The 21,932-nt window shown below is 39.5% G+C and overlaps 1 protein-coding gene across 1 annotated transcript in view; it reads left to right on the top strand.

The window, feature by feature from the left end:
• PRMT3 (protein arginine methyltransferase 3) overlaps nt 1-21,399 on the top strand; it is a 72,003-nt gene extending 50,604 nt beyond the window's left edge. Inside the window, exons 14-16 of the mRNA XM_064452863.1 lie at nt 8,229-8,279; nt 8,481-8,568; nt 20,729-21,399. Of these exons, the coding sequence (XP_064308933.1) occupies nt 8,229-8,279; nt 8,481-8,568; nt 20,729-20,838 (249 nt within the window). The 3' untranslated portion in view covers nt 20,839-21,399. The remainder of the gene's footprint in view (nt 1-8,228; nt 8,280-8,480; nt 8,569-20,728) is intronic.
• Nucleotides 21,400-21,932: the final 533 nt, after the last annotated feature.

The following is a 21,932-nucleotide window of genomic DNA, read 5'->3' as shown; positions in this document are numbered from 1 at the left end:
CAGTTACATTTCTTAATGTCCAGTCTTCCACTTGGGAGCCAACAATAATAAGTATGAGCATATAAGGCTTTATTTCTATATAAGTCTTTAATTCCAACCTTAGGTGAGAAATTGAATTTTTTTTAAGCTAAAAGTTGGAGATCTGGGTTTGGGCACCATGGTTAAACGCACCTTAAATGCCCGATTTCTGTTTAAAGGAAAGACTGTCATGTTACAAAGCAGGATTTGTCCTGCTCTGTTTAGCTATTTGTAGCCTCTAAGAATCTGGATTTTGCTGTAGTCTTTTTTTAAAACAAAAAATTGTTGGGTTTTAATAGCGAGGGGTTTCTTTTCCCGGTGATAAAAATGCAGCAACGCTGCTGCATGGATGACAAACATTCCATCTCCATGCTTGGGTAAACTCCATCAAAAGCACATTATCTCCCACTTCTGTGGCCAGCTGTCTAATTGTATTTGTTGTAGCCACTCACTGTTGGAACATGATACTAGTGAAGAGCAAGAATGATAAATTACTCACTGTAGATGATGATAATTTTTAATTTCCTTGTTCCTAAGTGAATTGCCTTTACGAGTTCTCATAAGGAGTCGAGCAGTCTCATTTGTTTTATCCTGTTAAAATGCTGCATGTACAGCCAGCCATTTTCTTCAGAAAAAAGCCTTAGTATTCAGATATATTTGAATTAAAATTTAGTTTGCTCTTCCCATTTTGGCTAAGGGCTTTGAGTGGAAGAGTATAAATAATGCGTGCTAATACATATCTATTACATAGGTTAAGGCTCTTTGTAATCTTAATGTATTTGGTACGTGTTACATGAAAAAAATGGGGGGAAAATAGGCTCAAAATAGTTTATCTGGGAGGGAAGAAAAATATGTTGAAGGCAAGTGAATCTTACTGGGAGGATGTCCTTCATGTAGTTTTTAGTAGGTTTGCATGAACATTTTAGAAACCCTCAGTGATGGATGAAGACCTTAAGTTACTTTACATGAAGAATAATACTTCTGCAGTGTTTTCTAACATTAAACATCCTTTGAGGCTAGAGCATGTGTCAGGCTAGAGTTGCAGTTATTTATTACCAGTTTAGAAGTCATTATTTTTGTTTTCCTTTTTCATGGCGTTCAAGAGACTGGCACTTGAAAGATTCTTCCAGAGAAGGTTTAAGTTCTTGCTGATTAGTTGCGGGTAAGGTTGTAAATGAGCTGTCAAAGGTAGAGCAAAAAGATGAGGAAAACTGCAGTGAAAGAAATGACTGTTATTGTTACGCTTAAAAAACCAAACAAACCAGGCAGTAGTTGTAAAACATCATCTACAATTTAAGGGGGTGTTATTTGCTTGTTGCTTTTCTTTAGTTTGACTTCTTGCAAAAAAGATGCCACCTTTAATAAAAATCTGGCCAGCCTTATATTCCATTTTAATATGTTTGTGTGATTGCTTCTAGTATGTCACTTGGAAGTGATTTTTTTACCCCTATATTTTGCTGCTTAGCTGCATGTGTTAAATTTTACAACAAGAAGGGAGGTCTTAATCTTCCTTCAAGCTGTAAACACTGGAAATGTCTTTCATCTGTAAGTGTTGCATATTTAATAGAAGTTTGTGATTGACTGTTATAGCTGCTGCAATTTATGATAGTGTTAGAAAGTGAAATGAAAGGAAAATGTTTTGAACTTCACTTTTACAGGATTATTTCACTGAAATGTACTTAAATATAAAATATATCTATGGTGCATTTCAGCATAAAACCACTACCAAGTAATGACTAAAACCCCAAAAGTGAAGATGTAAGGGAAGATATAAATTCCTAAAAAGAAGATAGTGACCAAACCCACAATTTTCTAGTTAGTTTTATATTACCAGGTATTTCAACTTTGATTTGTGTAGGTTTTTAGATTTGTGAGATTTTGTGATTGTAGATAACATTGTAGAAAGCATCATCTGCATGTACTTTACTTCTGACTTTCTTTTTTCTTTTCCCAAGACATTAATGTGAGGTACCAGATCATTTCTATAGTAGTGCAATGCTTACACTAATATACCTGAAGGTATGTGGGAGGGGGTGTTTTGGTTTAATGTTTCTCTAGCACTTGCATCTGAGAGTATTGGAATAGGCTTCTGTAATGCAGTCAGATAATATTTTTTTCATAGCTCTTTCAAGGAAGATTCCTACTGCTACATGTAGAAGCAGAAATCCTAATGTTTAATGTAAAGCTTTTCACAAAACACTGAGGAGAAATAACTGGAACTGTGGTGCAGCTTTGAATCCTCCAATACGTTGCTAGTGACACAGAATCATAGAATTGTCTAGGTTGGGAAAGACCTTTAAGGTCATTGAGTCCAACTGTTAACCTAGTATTGCCAAGTCCACCACTACACAACATCCCTAAGCGCCACATCTATGTGTCTTTTAAATACCACCAGGGATGGTGACTCAACCGCTTCCTTGGGCAGCCTGTTCCAGTGCTTGACGACCCTTTTGGTGAAGTAATATTTCCTGATATCTAATATAAACTTTCCCTGGTGTAACTTGAGGCCACTTCCTCTTGTCCTGTCACTAGTAACTTGGGAGAAGAGACCAACACCCACCTCACTGAAACCTTTCATGCAGTTGCAGTGAGCAGTAAGGTCTCCCCTCAGCCTCCTCTTCTCCAGACTAAACCCCCCCAGCTCCCTCAACCGCTCCTCGTAACACTTGTTCTCCAGACCCTTCCCCAGCTCCGTTGCCCTTCTCTGGACACGCTCCGGCACGTCAATGTCCTTCTTGTCCTGAGGGGCCCAAAACTGAACACAGGATTCAAGGTGCGGCCTCACCAGTGCCGAGCACAGGGGCCCCATCCCTGCCCTGCTGGTGCTGGCCACACTATTGCTGATACAAGCCTGGATGCTGTTGGCCTTATTGGCCACCTGGGCACATGCTGGCTCATGTTCAGCCGGCTGTTGACCAACATCCCCAGGTCCTTCTCCACCGGGCAGCTTTCCGGCCACTCTTCCCCAAGCCTGGAGCGTTGCATGGGTTTGTTGTTAAACCTCATGTTTAAGCTCAGCCCATCGATCCAGCCTGTCCAGATCCATCTGCAGAGCCTTTCTGCCCTTGAGCAGATCAACACTCCCACCCAGTTTGGTGTCGCCTGCAAACTTATTGAGTGTACTCTTGATCCCCTCATCCAGGTCATTGATAAAGATATTTAACAAGTCCGGCCCCAACACTGAGCCCTGGGGAGCACCGCTTGTGACCAGCCACCAACTGAATTTAACTGCATTCACCACAACTCTCTGGGCTCGGCCATCCAGCCAGACTTTCACCCAGTGAAGAGCATACCTGTCCAAGCTGTGAGCAGCCAGTTTTTCCAGGAGAATGCTGAGGGAAATGGTAAATGGCAAAGAAAACTTCTTTCCTGTATTCAAGATGCAGTGGCATTGACCGATTTTTGGAAAATTATATATTTTGCTGCTCCCTAGAATAGCTGACTTCTTTGAACATGAAAATATTTATAAAGTTGAGCTGTACCGAAAAAAGTTACACTTGGATTTAAAATGTCATGGTAGGAATTAATTGTTGACACTTGTACTTACTCTGTGCTGGATGAATGAAACCAGACCATCGTAGTAAGGCTATAATGGTCTATTCTTTGAATTTCTAGATTGCTTAAAGCTGTAAGGTGGCTGTAAGAAGCTGTCAACTCCTTTTCTGGCATGAAGAAATCATTAAACTGGGTGTGAAGAACAAGGTTCCTCTCTGACATAGGCCCACCCGCTCTTTACACTAAGGTTTTCTAGATCAACGGCATATTTGAGGCTTCCCTTTCTCTTGGGTTCCCTCCTTCCTTGTTTGCTTTCTACAGAAAGGTCTTAGAGCTACACTGAGGTCCTGCACGCCCTCTCTGTATTTGAGCATAGAAGAAGCCCAGCCTATTTCTTTTGATAAAACTTTTAATTGAACAATCGGTTTCATACACAGCTATATGGGAATGGGTGGTTATGAATTGTTAAAGGCAATAGAGAAAAGAGTATCAGTAGCTAACTACTTATCAGTTAAAACTTTTAATATACTCCTGGGACCATCTCAGTCTTGAAATTCATTATGACTGTCCTTACTGATTGCTCTTTCTTGTTCTACAAAATTGTCTGGTGGGTTTTAGGAAGGCCAGGTGTGTGCGTTTTAATGAGTCTGTAGGTATCTCTGTAGCTGGCTTGAGATCACTTAGGCCTGCGGCACATCAAGTATGACAAAAGAGCACAAAAGCAGAAAGATCTCAAAAAGGCAACAGTATATTTAAAAATTTAAGCATAGCGTAGTGTTTGGATGAGCTTGTAAATGTACATATGCTTTAGAGGACCCTACGGAACAACCCTTTTCTTGAGAAGAGCTGGTGAATTTAATAATTACTGTAACGTGTCTGTTTGGAAATAAAACTGAATTTACTTCATGAAAATAATGTATAAGCTGGATAAATTGAATGCCTTTTAAAGTGCAATGTTGTTGGCAGGGAAACACATGCAATCTAGCACATGAAGTCTTCCACGTGAAATCAAGAAGAGGAAAGGAAGAGGGTAGTTAATTTAGGCTGGAGTTACTGGGAGGCTTTAGGATAGACTTGACCTTATATTTCTTACCTAGGCATGTGCAAATAACTGTACTTGTGTTGAACAGTAGGTGTAAACTTTTGTTTTGGCTTCTTGTTTTACAGGGGAAGCCACAGGCTATGTGCACTCAGGTGCAACATATTTAATCTGTGCATTTTCACTGCATGTATTTCATAGCTGCCAGGGTGAAGATTCATTTTGCAGCTGGTCAGTAACTACTGGCTTTGGTATTAGACTTTCTGTTTTCCCAAAGATTTAAAATACAAGAGGAGAGGTTTCTATGTGGAGATGAAACACAGCGTTGGTAAATGATGGCAGGTTGCCTAAAAATGTTTCTTAAAAACAAATTACATCGTTGTAACAATTTTAGAATGAAAAATTGTCAAAGTGTGTGTTTGTGTTTTTGTTTAGTTGGTTGAAAAATGGGTTGAAAATGTATTAATACCCATTAGATTTCTAAATTGCTATATGTGCTCTTAGAGGTACTTCCCAAAACATCATTTAAACTCTCTCCTGTATGTATTTAAGGATATAATTTCTATTTAGCTCTACAGGACTGGGGTTGCCTGTTAGCATAGCTCATCAGAGAGTGCGTGTTTTGCTTTTGGGGTGCCCCCCCACCCAGTTCTAACTGACCAAATGTTGAGGAGTTTGGGGGGATGCCTCAAGCTGTTCACAGGAGCTTATCCTTAGGGATTTGTGGCATTTATTTTTTTCTTCTTTTGGCTCAACAATTATTTCAGGATCAATATTGAAGGACATATATCCATTTTAGAATGAAATAATTTAATGGATCAATGTAGAGTTCTTGTTCCCTGTAATCCCTTGAACTCTGTAATCCTTGGAGCTCTGTATAAGGTGGTCTTTGTGATGTGTAATAATTACTGTTACTACCTCTCGATTTAGGTAATCAAAGTCAGTGTTTCAAGCTGGTTCAGTTAGGGAAACCATAGATACTGTAAGGAGTAAGGTGGTTATTTATCCTGTTGTTACTGAAGGTATACAAATCCAGGTTCCCTGAGCACAGGAGGGAGCAAATAGCAGGGCAATGTTCCTTTGCATGTAACTGCAGTTTATTTTCAGCCCCCAAAAATGCTAATCTGGGGATGTTTTCTCAGGGTAGCATGTAGGGTGTTTCTGTTACTTGTTGCTATGAAGTGTATACATAACTGCAGCTCCCTTAGCTATGGTATGTCTGCTCGGAGCTTTTAGCTTTCTGGTCCAAAATGTAGCGTGATTGTCTCATTTTCTCTGGAAGCCAATTTTTTTCCCCTTCAGTTCTTAATGTTTTTTTGTTGTCGCAACCTTGTTTTCCTTCCTCCAGTAATTGTATCCTAGATCTTATTTGTAAGCATATCAACAGTATTGACTTGATGACTGAAAAATATTTTTATGACTTAGTAGCTCTCTGACTAATGTCCAGAAGAGATTGTGCATCAATAAAAGTAGTCTGATGGTTCAATAAAGCTTTGTCAAAACCTTCTCAATCTTTACTCAAAAAGGCGTATTGGAGACAAGGCTGTAATTCACTTGAGAATGAGAATCTCAGCATTGAGTGATAGGACTTTACTTAAGGGATGGAAGACTCACCGTTTGCAACATCTGGTGCTCGTTTTTCACGAAGGACGCTCAGTTCCCCCTTGGTTCATTTTTTTAAGAATATGTGCCCACATTGGAATTTGGAACTTGCCAGGCTTCTCTGGAGTGCCCTTAGCTGAAAAGCAAACACAGGTGCTTTAATGTAGGCTTACTTGCTTTAGCACATTGTATTCTCCACCATGTTGCTGAAATCTGTTCTGGATTTAGAGTAGAGAGGGAAAGTACCAGAAAGGTTTAGCTATCATTCAGATTACCTATTCCATAATCACAGAATGGTGGGGGTTGGAAGGGACCTCTGGAGATCGTCCTGTCCCACCCCCTGCTTGAGCAGGCACCCCCAGAGCAGGGGCACAGGAACACGTCCAGGCGGGGTGTGAATGTCTCCAGGGAAGGGATCCCACAGCCTCCCTGGGCAGCCTGTGCCTCTGCTCTGGCACCCGCACAGGGAAGGGTTTTTTTCTCATATTTTGCTGGAACTTCCTGTGTTCCAGCTTGTGCCCGTGGCCCCTTGACCTGTTGTTGGGCACCACTGAAGAGTCCAGTCCCATCCTCTTGACACCCACCCTTTAGCTATTTATAGGCATTGATTAAATTCCCCCCTCAGTCTTCTCCAGGCTGAACAAACCCAGGTCTCTCAGCCTTTCCTCACAAGGGAGATGCTCCAGTCCCCTGATCATCTTGGTAGTATGATACTTCAATGAAGTCCTATGCCATTCAGTTTGCTACCTTAATTTTGAAAGCATGTTTGACTTTTTTTTTCCTTCATAATCTATCTCTGAGTCAATATGAAGGGCTTGCTACAGAACTTGTCCCTTGTAACTACTCAGAGCAACCAGTCTTATAGACATGGAGTAGGAGAAATACACTGGTGCTGTGAGAGGAAGGTTATAAACAGTTGTCTGCAGTGACTTCTCATGCAGCGGGCTTGCCATCAGTGAATTGGTACGTATCTTGTTTGAATGTACTATAGCTGATATGGGGCAATCCCTTCCTGCTGTCACAGGCATAGAGGGTCCCCAGCTGCTGTAGCTGAAGTTACTCAAAAGCTCTCTTCTGGGTCATTTATTCAGGTTGACCTATAATAGTAAAGCATAACTGCCTTGGGCCCACGGTCTGATTTCTTTAGCCTTTTCATAGGAGAGAGTAGCAGGCAAATAAAGGTGAGCGTGGACAGGACTTCAGAGGTGAAACTGTGGAATGGATAGTCTTATTAGCATCTTCCAGTTCTTTATTTGCATTTTTTGAATTTCTGGGACTTTCACAAGGCTTTTTTTGTCAAAGCAGCAGGCCAGTATTAAAAGACTGTGTAACGAATAGTGTTGGGATACTGTTTTGTATGCGGACATTTTGTAGTTCTTTTCCTCCTCAAGCTGGAAGAGAAGTCCCACTAAGGAATCACGCACTGAAGAAAGAGGCTCTTTGAGCTTAGGAGTAGAATGGCAGGAGGGAAAGGAGGGTTCCGAGGAATCCTATGGAGAGTTACTATTAGAAACTACTAACTGCTGAGAAGGCCAGCATGAGGCATTTGTGAATCTTATTCCTTATCTGTGTGTGTGGCAGAGGAAGAAAAATATTCCCTGCTTGGTTATGCTCTGCCTCTGCTCACAGGGAGCTTTTGTGCAAGATAGTGTTAAGCTACGCAAAGAGTGAACGCGTCATGCGGAATCCCTGTAATGTGTGAGTATTTAGTCAGGGTCATGGGAGCCATAGATGACAAGGACTGAATTTTATGCTTGTGGGTTTGCACATCTGAAAGGCTGTTTTCTCATATGTAATTCTGGTTGCAGTTAGGGCGCAGGGGTGATTATGGAAACTTGGACTAAAATTTGATATGTAATAAAATGCAGTTACAGTGGGCGGGATATTCTCGAGTAGAACAAAGGTGTGATGACAGCTAATGTTTTTGTCTTAGGATTTCTAGCATGCTTGAAAGCATAAATCTAACTTTGTTCTTGTTATTAAAGGCTATACATATGTATATGTTAATGATATACTTTTTCTTGAGTGTCTATTATTCCTGTATCATACTCATATCTTCCTCTTCTGTTTATAGGCAGTTGCTGGTTATTTTGATATATTTTTTGAGAAGAACTGTCACAAAAAGGTGAGTATTTGGGGTTATGCATTTTAAAAATGTCTTTGAGAGAAAAGGGTGGTTTTGTACTTTATTCTGTCTCAAGGTGTTTGGCAGTGAGTCTGTTTTGCTGTAGCAAACACTTCATGTGCATGTGTTTGGTAATTGATTGATGTGGTGTGATATCAAAAATGTTGTTCTTAATCAAACTCTTGAACTTTTCCATTGCAGGTCGTGTTTTCAACTGGTCCCCAGTGTACCAAAACACACTGGAAACAGACAGTTTTTCTCCTGGAGAAACCAATTCCTGTAGAATCAGGTATATTTAAATTCAGTTGTGGTGCAACAATGGTTGTGTTAGACAGCTGTTATCATTGAATTTAAATCTTAAGTACTTTAAGAATTATTTGTTAAAAAGAACTAGTAAAAAAATCTTTCAGCTGCTGTTAAATATTTTTTTGTCTAAGAAAAGCACTGGAAAATACCTATATTTTATAAAATTAATGTAAAAATACATGTAAATACCTGTATATGTATACGTAAGTGAGCATATGCCTTATACTTAGCTCAGTACTGTAATTCTGATGAGAAAATTTGCATATCAAAACATGTCTGAGGTAGAAAAACATGAGACCAGAACACTGCTATTAATAATATTAGTAATGTTCAAATTAAAATATTGTTAAGTATCACATTTGTCAAGTGATTGCACAGGATTTTTTCTAGCACTCGTTGAAAACAGTTTCAAAGGACTCACAGCCATGACCATGGGCCATTGAAGTATGGAAAATGTTTTTTCATACACTGTATATTTTTTTTAAATGGGTAAGGTCCTTAATATGTTTCACCTTGAATTTGATGCAAGTAAAAGGCTTTTGTTGTCATCAGGGATAACCCAAAATTCAGACAAAAAATTGTTGAAGTAAGGTTTTGAAGACTAAAACGATGCTTGTTAGTGGTTTTAATTAGTTCTATTTGTTAAGTCTTGAAAATATATTTCTATGCAAGTAGTCAAATATTCCTTGCTTTATAGACACAGAAATATGTCTGTGACCGTCACAGGGTAGTCATGCAAGAGGATGGACATACAACAGTGCAAGAATTATAAGTCTTGGCCTCTTGTTCCTGTAGGACTGCACGCACTTTCAGACTCTCCTAGCCTTTCTATAATTAGAGGAAATAAAGTTGTTATATTTTTATGCTGGTTTATTATTTTTTGGTTTTGTTCACTTAACCAGTAGATATTTACTCACCACTGTTAAACTTTTACCCAATGGTGAATTAGTTGTCTTTGAGGGCCATTTTTCTTTACAGACAGCAGGACCAAGGGAGGAACCTCAGAATGGGGCTCATTTCTGTTGCTTGGTTAATAAACTCATGGTGATACATGGCCCTGACCTCAACAGTTTTTAAATAGACCAGGCATAAGGGGGGAAAGCGTACAAAAACTTAGGCGGATGCTGCAAAAGAAACTGAGGTCAAGAAGTGCAGAGGTGCTATAGAGAAGTATTGACGTAGGTGGAATATTGTCTCTTTTAACAGACCTAATTATGAATGTCAACAGTGAAAGCAGCACCTGTGCTCAATTAAACCACTTCTGCAGTTGCCTCTTCCAGCTCCCAGCCATGACAACTCTTTACCAGGAGCTCCTTTCCTAAAGGCACTATGGTCTGTGTTATCTGACAAATCACTTCTTTCATGCTTTGACTTGATATTCTTAAATAGTCTTTATTTGCATATTCTTAGATCCTGTCACTTCTTGGGATGCACGTATGCATTGGTGCATTTGTACTTGGCTTGTGTTCCATTCAGCTTCTCTTTCTAGACAAGGCTGGCTCGGGCCTCCTTGCTGCAGCTCATTAAATTTCAGTGTCATAGAGTGTGAAGTGGAATTTTAAGTGCAATGACATTTGTTAGAATATGCCCATTATTTAATATTACATAGATCATTTGACATTTACCAAATGCCTGGAATTACTGGGAGGTGTGCCTGGCTCTAGAATTGTAGTCCAGGTGCGGTGACTTTCTGAAGGCAAGTGCAGAAGCACTGTTCTTTGAAGCAGCGAGCACAGCCTAGTTGACCTTCAAGATCGCTTTTGCCGCAGCTCCTTCCTTTCTCTTTGTTAGCTTGTATTGCTTTAAATTATTCCCGTAAGAAATCTTGTTACAGCTATTCATCTCGTTTCATTCTGCCTCTCTCCTCTTCGTAATTATTGAAGTTCCCCTTTCCCATCCTTTTACCCATTCTGTCTGGTTTTATATCTTATATAAAATTACTACTTCAGTCTAGGATTCTCTGCCTGTTATTTCTAGTGTTAGAGAAGATTCTGAGAGAAGCTCTTGATGTAATTTCGTTTTCCTTTTTATTCCCAGTGTTAATTTCTGTGGGTTATTTGTTGTTGACGGATGACACAAACTCATCAAGGCAGAAGGTGTTTCCTGATACCTTATATAGAGGAATGTTGCTTAAATTAGGTCATTTTTTTTGAAAAACCATTCTGTCTGATTCTTCTCCTTCATTGTTCCAAAAATCTTTTTTGCTCAAGACATGTTACTGTAAGTACGGATTTCCCTATCTTCCGCTTTTTTGTACTGTTTTTTTTTTCTTTGTAGAAGTAGTGACTTAGATATTTATCGTGGTCATTTGTGGTTAACCATTTCCTTTGATTTCTTCAGCCTTTCACCATTTTACCAGCTAAACAAATTGATCAGTCGTCTTTTGCAGTGTATGTAAAGTTGCATTTCCAGCTGTTTCTCATCTGTCACTTGTTAATGAATGACACTGCTGGCCACTGTTTTACCATGCATCGTGTCTGCCTGGCATTTTGAACTGAACTTCACTCAGACCATACCTAGCTTTGGGGGAAATTTTTTTGTCTTCAGATGGCCTTTTCTCAATATGAGTTAACTGGAAAAAAAAAAAGTAGTTGTATTAGGTGAAACATCTGCAGCATTTGAAGGCGTCAGCCTGTGTGTCTACCCCTGCATTTACCAATAGTCATCAATCCTCTGTATGAATTCCTAGAATAAGCAATGTGTATATAGCACTGGGAGACACAACAAAGGGGACCCACTTGTGACTAAATGTATTGTCTGGGTCAGGGCAAGCTCTTTTCTTAGGAAGTATTGGAAAATAAACAGAAATAATATGATCTGAGTCTTCCAATAATCTGACCAGTATACCCATGGTGGCATTTGCTTTCAGTATTATACCAGGTTGTGAAAGAGGAATTTGGCTGTATAAAATGCATTTTAAATGTTTTCCTGTTTCCAAAGCATATTTCAGGCAGGGCGGTGGTTTGGTTTTTAACCCCCCGGTAAAGAAAAATGGTTCCCTCTGATTCCTAATTCTGAGTAAGATAGTACGGCTGACTTAAAATCTCTATTGAATGCTTTATAGCTTTTGGGGATATGTTTAAAGTGGTTGTAAAGCACTGACTATGTTGGGATTTGCTCTGTAAAAGAGGTTGAGCTTACAGGTATCTGAACCTGTTGGGTATTTAATAGGAAAAGGCAGGTTTATGCCATGATTTTTCGGCAGTGTGAACTGGGTAGCTTTCTCAGCTGTCTGATGCCAAGTTATTTGTTGTAAAAATAGTTGTACTTTCTCAGCCTTAAAAAAAGACTGAACATTTTGCTCTGTATTCTAATGATAACAAAATCAAGCCATGACAAGGCAAAGGGTAGGAGTTGCAACTAACCCTTCCTCCTTCACCATTCCTGCCGCAGCCTGCACTAGGTGCGCGACGTTTGCAAATTCTCTGAGGTGAAATGGGAGAAGTTTAATCTAGGTCCGAAGACCTGGAGAGTGAAGCAGTAAAAGTTGTACCTAATTAGTACTTCTGATTTGTCACTGAATTTCAGCTTGATACCTATGGTAAATGGCTTTGTATATAGTTTTAATGAATTTTTGTTGATTTGGTTTAGATTTAATGTGTGACTTGGGGAGAGTCTCTTACTACTAATATATTCTGGAAAGCTAGTTTTCCTCCTCAGAGACTGTCACGAGAGACTTGAAGCTGACGCACAATGAAGTAAAACAAAATAGCGTCAGTGTGTTGAATATACTTTAACTGCTTAGCATGCAGCAAAAACAAAGAAACTGGAGAAAGAAGCCAGATGATGTTTTATTGCCAGAAAAACTGGGTTTTCTCAGACAAGACTATTGTCATGTGGACTCCCGACAGAGTACAAGGTTTCACTTGGCGGCCCTTTTAATAGCTTGAAAATGTCTTTATTTTGAAAATTGGAATTGAGATGCCAAAGCAGTATCTTCTTATTAATGATGCAAACATGAGTCTTTTCCTTTCATGGAAATATTCCTGCTAAGTTTCGTAACCAAAAAATTATATACAGAATACCATTCTCATTTGGTTGTCTCAAGCTTTTACTAAATAAAACACTTACAAAAATTATTTTTAAAGGCTGAATCTTTTCAGTAACAGTGCATTAAGTTAAAATCCAGATCTGTATGCAGGCAAATTCTATTAGCAATAAAACAGCATATTGTCGGCATTTTGTGTTCTTGATACTGCCTTGCAGTGGAAATAAATCCTTGATTTGTTTTTCTGTGGTGCTAAAAGGGGCTAGCACAGCAAAACTGAAGTAGAACTCATATGACTAAGACCCTGTAGAATCCTTGATTATCTTTAACTCCCCAGTCTTCATAATTTGGTAGCTGTTTGTAAATTTACAAATGAAAATGTGTTAATTTACTTACATTGAGAGTTTTGCTAAAAGTAGGAAAAAACACTGGCACAATTAATCAGTCTGAGTGTTTTGATTAATATTGAAATACTTCAATATTGTGCATCCCGGTTGGATAATTTGGTTCCCAGTTGAGATTTTATTGTCTGTTTTTGCTTGTCTACGGCTGCAACATGGTGTCTGTAGAGCGCTGTCACTTGTTTACTTACAAGCGATACCTCCAAAAATGATGCTCGCTTCTAAAATCCAGTAATTGTTAAAACTTTAATTTTGAGGTCACACTAAATCTTTCATGTCTTACGCTGTATCTTTTGAAATCTGCTGTTTAAAATGATCCTGCTGAGTTTTCAGAAACGTCTGTAAGTGTGTATTTCAGGCACTAAATGGAGAGAATCTCTTCCTAGAATCATAGAATAATTAAGGTTGGAAAAGATCTCTAGGATCACCAAGTCCAACCGTCAACCCAACATTACTATGCTTCCTAAACCGTGCCCTGAAGCGCCGTGTCTACGCATCTTCTAAACACTTCCAGGGATGGCGACTCCACCACCTCTCTGGGCAGCCTGTTCAAAAGACTGGCCACTCTTTCAGTGAAGAAATTTTTCCTAATACCCAGTCTAAACCTCCCCTGACACAGCTTGAAGCTGTTTCCTCTCATTCTATCACTAGTAACTTGGGAGAAGTTACTCTGGCTGTTTTCTCTCACTGAAAGATAATAGAAGTTCTGTATCTAGACAGGAGAACTCGGATGGATTTCTTGTACCATTCTGTTTGGGCCCCTTTGCAAGTTCTGCGGCTGCAAGGGGATACGGCTCCTGCAGCAACAACAGTCTGCTTTACTCAGAATTTGGTCACAAATGTTTAGAGAGAAAGATTGGGACAATTCTATGCCGTTTAGGATCTCTACTACAAAAAGTAGTGAGTTAAGACTAGTTCTAGGTGAGTTTGGCTACCGCAGCTATGCATTTTGGAGGACCGTGTATCTGGCCTTCACAGTTCCCTGTGGCAACTATTTCTGGTACCTGAGCTATCTTGGGGATCTTGGTCACCTGCAGCATATGCACGTTATCTTAGGCAGCTGTACACGGCTGTCTTACCTTACTCAGCTGGCTGTGTAGAGGTCTTTGCAGCAGCCTAGTTAATAGCTTGTCTTAGGGAGTTAAAACTCGGTACCAAACCTCTTCAGAGAATATACTCGGGGCAGGAAAGACCAAACCTCAGTGGAGTTTCAATAGAGGCCAAACAGTGAAGTAACAGAAAGGAGTTGGCAAAGAGCTGCTTAGTATATAAAAGTGGAAGAAGGGTGTTACAGATCAGATGGATGATACCAAAAGGCAGCGATTACCGCTCGGTACAGAAACTGCTCACTGGATCTCATTGGGTTGGGGATTCAGTGGGAGACTTGGCCAAGTGGGGGAAGGTGGCAGTCTCTGTACAGCTGTGGTTTAGGAAAATGAATGGGAAGAGTAAGGGTAAGTTAAGAAGGGAAATGCTCTTGGTCCCTCCACAAATTATTTGTCTTTAGTTGTTCCTTTTTGTTTTCAGAAGACAGGTGGTATATGGATACTACTTCTAGCCAGCTTTTCCAGAGCAGTGCTTTGAGACTTGATTGTTTTCAGTTGCGTGCTAGACCTCAGTGTTGCATAAGACAGTGTGGTTTCAGTTGGTCTGAACTGGACTGGAAAACTGGATAAATTGTCAGCCTCAAGCAAGGACAACCTCATTGTGAAGAGGGGGTGTCAAAGCTTACTGTTGTGTAGCTTCACAGTTTTGCATGTATGACTAGCACTTAGAAGTCTGTGGTTATTGCAGTGTAGGGGATTTGTAAAGGTATTTCTCCCCAGCAGTTCGGTAGTTAAGATGTCTTTAGCCCAAATCCACTGCAGTTTTCTAGCAGCTGTCTTTGAAACAGTTCCAGTGAGATCTTTTGGAAGGTTCTTAAATTTTGATGGGGCTCAGAATAAAGAATACTTTGAGTACCGTGTTCTTGTCTCACTGTTAGCTACATAAAGCTCTTCCGCAGGAAGAAAAGAAGGAAACCTGAAAGATTTTGATTGCTGGCTACCTTCAGTAACTCAATCTTAATCAAAGAGGGAGGGGACACGAAGTTGTATTGAAAGGCAGGGTAGTTCTTCACATTATAAGTTCATTGCCATGGATCATTTTGAGCTTTAAGAGGATGTTATGGATATGTATGCAGGAGACTGCATGGAATCTTTTGGGTTGAGTCAAATCCTTTCAGATTAATCAGGATACAGTTTGTCGGCCTAAACATTCTTAGCGATAGGGCTCTTGCACTGAGGGGTATCTTCGCTCACGAACTGCAGGCTTGGCCGGTGTATGATTGCACAAACACAAGTGAAAGGTAGAATTGCTTATGGTTTCACTGATGGCAAAAGTCAGAACCAGAGTAGCTTGTTGTGAGCGTTCAGTGCACGTGCGTAGGGTGTACTGTGGAGCACGTCATCAGACGTGTATTATTTGGCAGTGCGTCAGTATGGACGTAGGGGTGCGTTTTTCTCCTGTGCTAGCAAGCTTGTGCAGCACTTCTGCTGATTTCGGTTGTGTTTCTCTTTTTGGGGACAAATTTCAGGGCTCCCCAGGGGATAATAAAAATGCAGGAAGGGGCTCGTAATGGATTCAGTTTTGTCCTAATCAAACTGCAATGGCACTGTGTGGTTTACTTGCATTCAACTGAGCGTGATAAGAGCAAGGTGATGCAGCTGAGTCCCAGAGACAGCTTCCTCCAGGCAGCTCATAGGACAGCAGAATGGTGAAAAAACATCAGTCATTTTCTATCTACATGACATTGATTAATTGTTCAGAACTGCCTTTCTGTTACTTGGTTGCACTGCTGTTGTTTGCTTCGTCCCTCAGAAAAGACTGTTTAGAAAGGCAGATTTAGTGTGGTTACTGCATAAGAAATAGCAGAGAAAAATGGCGTGCTTTGTTTCATTAACAGCCTTTGCAAACAGAATCTGAGGCTTCTGTTCAATGTCAGCTGTAATTTATGAAATTATATTTAGATTTTTACTTCATTTGTTGTATTGCTTTGTATTAATGTTGATGTAATATAAATAGTGGCATTTTACTTCTCAGAGGCTCTTTAGTCTTACTGAATGTTTCAAGAATTGTTATTATAGGAGGTTAAAATATATCAAATAATTCTTTTTGTAGCAGTTCTGAAAATACATATGTTTGTACTAGGTTAAAATTCCTAGCTGGAGAGAAGCTATAACGCCCTTTTTTTCTTTACCTTGTCCTTCTACCTGGCAAATCTGTCTCTGTTTATATAATCTGTGGAACCATTTTAGCAATTCTTTGCAAGTTGCATTGTATTATGTCAGTCATTTGTGGTCTGATAATAAAGCTGCACAGGAATTGAAGTGGAATCTCTAACTGACTTAGATTATGAAAAAAGCACAATTATCTAAGAACACGTGTATATTTTGATCTTTTGTATAGTATTGGTACCATGGTCATTCTTGTTGAAAAGCTTTCTATGATGTTTATATTGCAGCCTTTGACAAAATGCATTTATTATTTATAATGTGGATGTTGTGTCAGTTTACTGCTTGTGGATGCAACTGAGAGCTGTGCCAAATGCATAATTCTAAAATTCTTACTGAATTTGAAACCAGCTTAGTTTTCAAATTGCTATTTGTTTTCATTTTTGCAATAAGAATATTGAAAGTTACAGCTTTTTAACAGAACATAAACAGTGGCTTTTAAAATCACAGTAAGTAATGAACAGCTGGGAAATACTTTGGATCCAGTGAGATAGAAAAGTGGTAACAGTGGATGTGGCTGGCGTGAGGGATGAAGATGAATGGGCAAGAGAGGCCTAATGGAGGAGTAGCAGAGAACTTATTGCTGTAGATGGAGATCGTGCCCTCCTATAATGTGTTTAGTAGAATCATCTGCTGAACGTCTGCTGATGTTTAGTTCTTGGTGGTATGAAGCGGCTCAGCAATGGGCTTCATAAATATTTACAAATATAACTTAAATTGCAGGTCTTATTAAGAACTGAAAAGAAATTGAGATTAGGTTTTTTCTAATAACTAGTTTTTTCTAGTAACTGCAAGCGGCAGTCTTCACGAAAGTGCAATTGAGAGATATCTGCTTGGTAAGCTCATTTAAAACAAGACTACAAAGCCTGTATAGGTAGTATTTCCTTGCAATTTGAGGCAACATCTGTATTCCTGGATTACTTTTTTTCTTCAGATATTAGAATACTCACTGACTGTGTAGTTTCCTAAAGATAAAAAGAAAGTGTATGTTGGACATCAAGCCAGAGCCAGGCTTATAGGAACAGAATTTGTCATCCCAGAGCTTTTGCAGCGCTGTGTAAGTTGCATAAAAGTTTGAGCTGTAACTGATCTTTTGAGTATCTTGACTGAAGGGCACCGAAGAAGATAGCCCAATTCTTGTGGTCCCCCAAAGTCTTACTGAAAGTGAAGGTCCTCCAGCTTCAAAACTAGTCTTTTGCTGGGGCACATCATTTCAGATGCCTTACTTGAAAACTTGAATGCTGTTGGCTTAAAATTTTATTCTATGTTTTCTAACATAAATCTGGTGTTATTTAAAAGCTACACATGTTGTCAGATTTAAAAATTAAAAATCCATTCTGCCGCTCTTTAGTTCAGGCCATTGAATTTCACTTGTTTGCAAATAAATAAAATATAAAATACTAGCCTGAAGGTATTTGGGTTCAGCTTCTGGGTTGTATCTGAGCTCTTTTCAAAACTGTGGCTTAGTTACTCTTGTATGTGACAAGTCTGAAATCATTCCTGTGCTAACCTGAGTTCGAAGCAATCTCTGATGCATAATGTACTATAACTATTTAGGTAGCTGAGAAAACAAAACATACAAATCTAGTCATTTCTACTTAAAGGGGTGTTGATACCTTATGACTTCAGGCTTTTAGTCTAGAAGCCAAAATCAAGAAGCCATTCTTCACCCGTACATGCTTGAAATTGACGTGTATATATACTGCAAACACCGAGATGTTTAAAAAGTAATCTTTTCATACATATGTAACGTTTATACTTTCACTCATGTATGTCTGTATCAACATAGAAGTTGGATTTGCAAATAACTGTGCAGTTTGCTTCCATTTCTCTACCTCTTGGTTTTCTCTTTCCATAAAACTAAAGACTTGAAGCTAAAGTCTTCAAGTACTAGATTTACAGCCACACTTAGGTTTTTGAAACTTATGAACCTCCCTTCAGTATTTAGTGGGGATGATGTAGCCCAAATGTCAGTTGTACGTGGTTTAGGGAAATTTATGAAACTCTACCCCATACCTTTGCTCTGCAGAGACCTGAGGCTTTTCCTTAAACCCCTGCTTCCCAGCCAGGCATGCAAGTCTGCAAGAGTCTTATGGCACTGCCCAGGGAACATGGAATTTGCTGGCTTCTTGTTGGGGCATGGGATGGGAGTTGGGGGAAGCAGGTGAAAGCTCATAAGAAAACAAAATTCTCTTTAATGTTCTCCTGTACCACCTTCTCAGTAAATCCTTCTCAGTAAATTTGTGCTTAATACTCAAAAGCATGAATCTTGTCAATTAAAGTAGCTCCTTAAGTAATTGGAAATCAAGAACCTTGTTGAATGCCTGGGCTCTCAAAACTGCTTTTTAAAATAAAGCTTTCAAATAAGCAAATAGTTAACCCAATGACTAGTTGGAATTGGCTACAGATTTCAGTTTGTGTGACCTTTACGTGATGGATACGGACCTGTAAGTCTTGCTTTATATAGCATGAATCCATTCCTGGAGCTCCTAATATCTGTAAATCTAGTTTTCTGCTCTCTTCTTCTTAAAGGATCTTAGATGCGGGGAAAGAAGACGTTAAGAACAGCTGTGTCTTTAGGGAAATGGGCTCTTGTGCCTTTGTAAAGTTTCAGAAAGTTGCATAGCTATGAAGGCTTTTTGCATCCTGTCCACTGAGCACATTTGCATGACAGTAAAATGGACTGTTAGATCATGAAATTGGACTTACCCACAAATAATGTATCTTGTGTCTGAAAAGTAAAACATCTCTTCTTAGGGAGTATACACAAGTCCTTAAGCCGGCACAGCAGGTTTAATTTTTCTTCTCATTTATTTCAGAATCTGAAAGTGCTTCTAAAAGCCAGAACAGACCTTTGAATTACATAAATGTCAAAGAACTTGATGTGCTGTGGAACTGTAGCTACTGTTAGGATGGAACCAGGCTTGATCAGCGCAGGCTAGGGCAAAATGTTAAATAGAAATACTAAAGCCTGGATTTTCTTTAGGACAAAAGCTTTTACTTAAATTTAGTAACACCAAAAGTGAGAGTTGTGCCCCTCTAGATGTGTCTCAGCTCTTTCCTTCTGTGTCAAAGTGTTCTCTCTGGTTTTAGCTGAGCACATATATGGCAAGTGTTATGGTCAAGAAAGCCTGAGAGTTTGTAGACCAAAACTTGCTATTAATTATGTATATATTTGAAATGCTCTGCAGATTTCTGTGTTAATGTTTCCTGTCAGATAAAAATATTACCTAATTAGAGCTTAAATGAAATGCAGTGCAAATACAAACCACGTGGCATACACAGTGGGAAGTGGAATAGGTTTTTGTGGTTACTTGGTTTTACTCAAGCTTGATAGTAGTGACGCGTTTAAATTAGGGAGCTCAGCAAAGGAACAATGCAATATTAGATTTTGTGGATTAGCAATTTTGCTTTTTTCATACTGTTTTATTACTGCTAATAATTTGCTTGCTTCTTGGATGGAAATCTGTGTTCAGGAATTTAAAGGTGTTATATCCTTTCATGAGAAAACGAGTTGTTTTTTGAAGCTTGGGGTTGGGGGGAAATAATACAATGGCACTTCTGACCTGTCCAGCTGAGACTTGTAGGTGCCTGGAAATGCTGGGTAGTGACGTGCAGACTCGACTGAACCAGTGTTAGGGTTTAACCCAACAGGCAGCTAAACACCGCACAGCCGTTCGCTCACCCCCCACGGTGGGATGGGGGTGAGAATTCGAAAAAAGGTAAAACATGGGGGTTGAGATAAAGACAATTTAATAGGACAGAAAAGGAAATTAAAATAATAGTATTGATAAAAGAATATACAAAGCAAGTGACACACAATGCAGTTGCTCACTGCCTGCTGACTGATGCCCAACTAGCTCCTGAGCCGCACCCCCTGGCCAACTCCCCCCGGTTTTTTTGGTTGGCATGATGTCATATGGCATGGAATATCCCTTTGGGCAGTTGGGGTCAGCTGTGTCCCCTCCTAGCTCCTTGTGCATCTCCAGCCTCCACGCTGGCAGGGTAGTATGAGAAGCTGAAAAGTCCTTGACTTGGTGTAAGCACTGCTCAGCAACACCTAAAACATCTCTGTGTTACCAACAGGATTCTCATCCTAAAGCCACTACGGGGAAGAAAATTAACTCTGTCCCAGCCAAAATCAGGACAACCAGATACAAAGAGACATTAATGTATCGAAGGAGTACAGTGTTTTTACCCAATCACAAGTGAAATAACTGGCTTAGTGTGAGTCATCTGAGAAGGAAAGCATCAGACATAACTCTCCACCTCCCAGGTTGAACTGCAGTTAGTTTGACTTAGGTTTGTTGTCAAGACCGTTGCTTACAGCTTTGAAAACATAAAGGAGACCTTTGTAGGCTGGTTTAATTCTGATTAATTTGGAACAGCTCCTCCTGTAACATAGGGTATGTGGTGTATCTTTGCTGTTACTGTGCATGATCCGGTAATGTAAGCATAGTAATTTCCTTTTTACTTTTGCAGGAGAGGCCCTGAGAGGAAAGATAACAGTCCGCAAAAACAGAAAGGATCCTCGGTCCCTCTTTATAACCCTTTCAGTGAAGGATGTTCAGCAGACCTACAGCCTTCAGTGAAAAATCTGTGCCTGTAACTTTGGGAAATGTTAAATTTAAATGTTAGATTTAACTGTTTGTTTCCAAACACCAAAAAATGGTAAATTCTTGGATTTGTGTATGTATATGTGCACACAAGAATATGAAAGGCTTAGCTAGAATTGAGAGGCTGCTATTTGGACGCTTTTGCACTGGGATAGAGACTGACGACAAAATTGGATTCTGCTGTGTTTCACGTGATGTGGGGAAGGCAAGAAAGATGGGTCTGGGTTACGTGAGACTGGTGAGTGAGAAAAATCAGATTAAAGTCTTGCTGTGAGGATCAATAAATATGATCTCTCGATATAGTTTTATTCTCCAATTGGCAAAATCCTTGTGCAATTTTTTTTTAGGAAAGAAGCAGCTAGATCACATGCCAGCGCACCTGAACAGTAGCTGGAAAATCCCTGGGGGAATAAGTTTGGAATTCCAACTGGAGGATTGCAGCAATAAACACTTTATTACACGTCTATAATTAAAAAGTTGTATCACATTTCAGTTACATTTATCTAAATAAATGAACCGAGTATGTTATATAATGCAGTTGTCGGTTTCCTTGTTTTCTGTGTAACTGGAAATTCTTCTCTCTCTCCAGTGACGGCTCATTTATTTGGCTACGCTTTTTTCTATACTACCCTACTGGAGCATAGGTGGATGGAAGCGACCGTTTTAGCAGCTTTAGGAAAAATACTCTGAAGAAATAGCAGCGGTTGCCTGAATGGTGGATTTGGTGTGGCTGTTTAAAGAAACAGACTATGAACAATCAAGGATTGATGTGTGTGTTGAGATGTTTAAACGCTTTAAACTGCAGTAGAGTTGGAACCAAGTGTAACACCGTGCGGTTTATGTGCTCGTGTTGTACATGTATATTTGTGTTGAAAGTGGTTTCAAAAATGGTTTCAAGAAACAAATACGGCAGTGTTTTGCTAGCGATCTCTGAACTGCTGTTAAAATGATGTTAGGTCCTTTTTTTACAGGACTAAGACAAGAAGGAAATTCTTTCCCTCGGAATCTGCTCAGCAAAAGTTGATAATTGTGTATTTTATAATGGGGTGAAATACTACTTTTTTTGCCTA

The sequence above is a fragment of the Phalacrocorax carbo genome, chromosome 5 (assembly GCF_963921805.1).
Source record: "Phalacrocorax carbo chromosome 5, bPhaCar2.1, whole genome shotgun sequence".
NCBI lineage: Eukaryota > Metazoa > Chordata > Aves > Suliformes > Phalacrocoracidae > Phalacrocorax > Phalacrocorax carbo.
The sequence above is the reverse complement of the archived record's forward strand: the minus strand, read 5'-3'. Positions and strand labels throughout refer to the sequence as shown.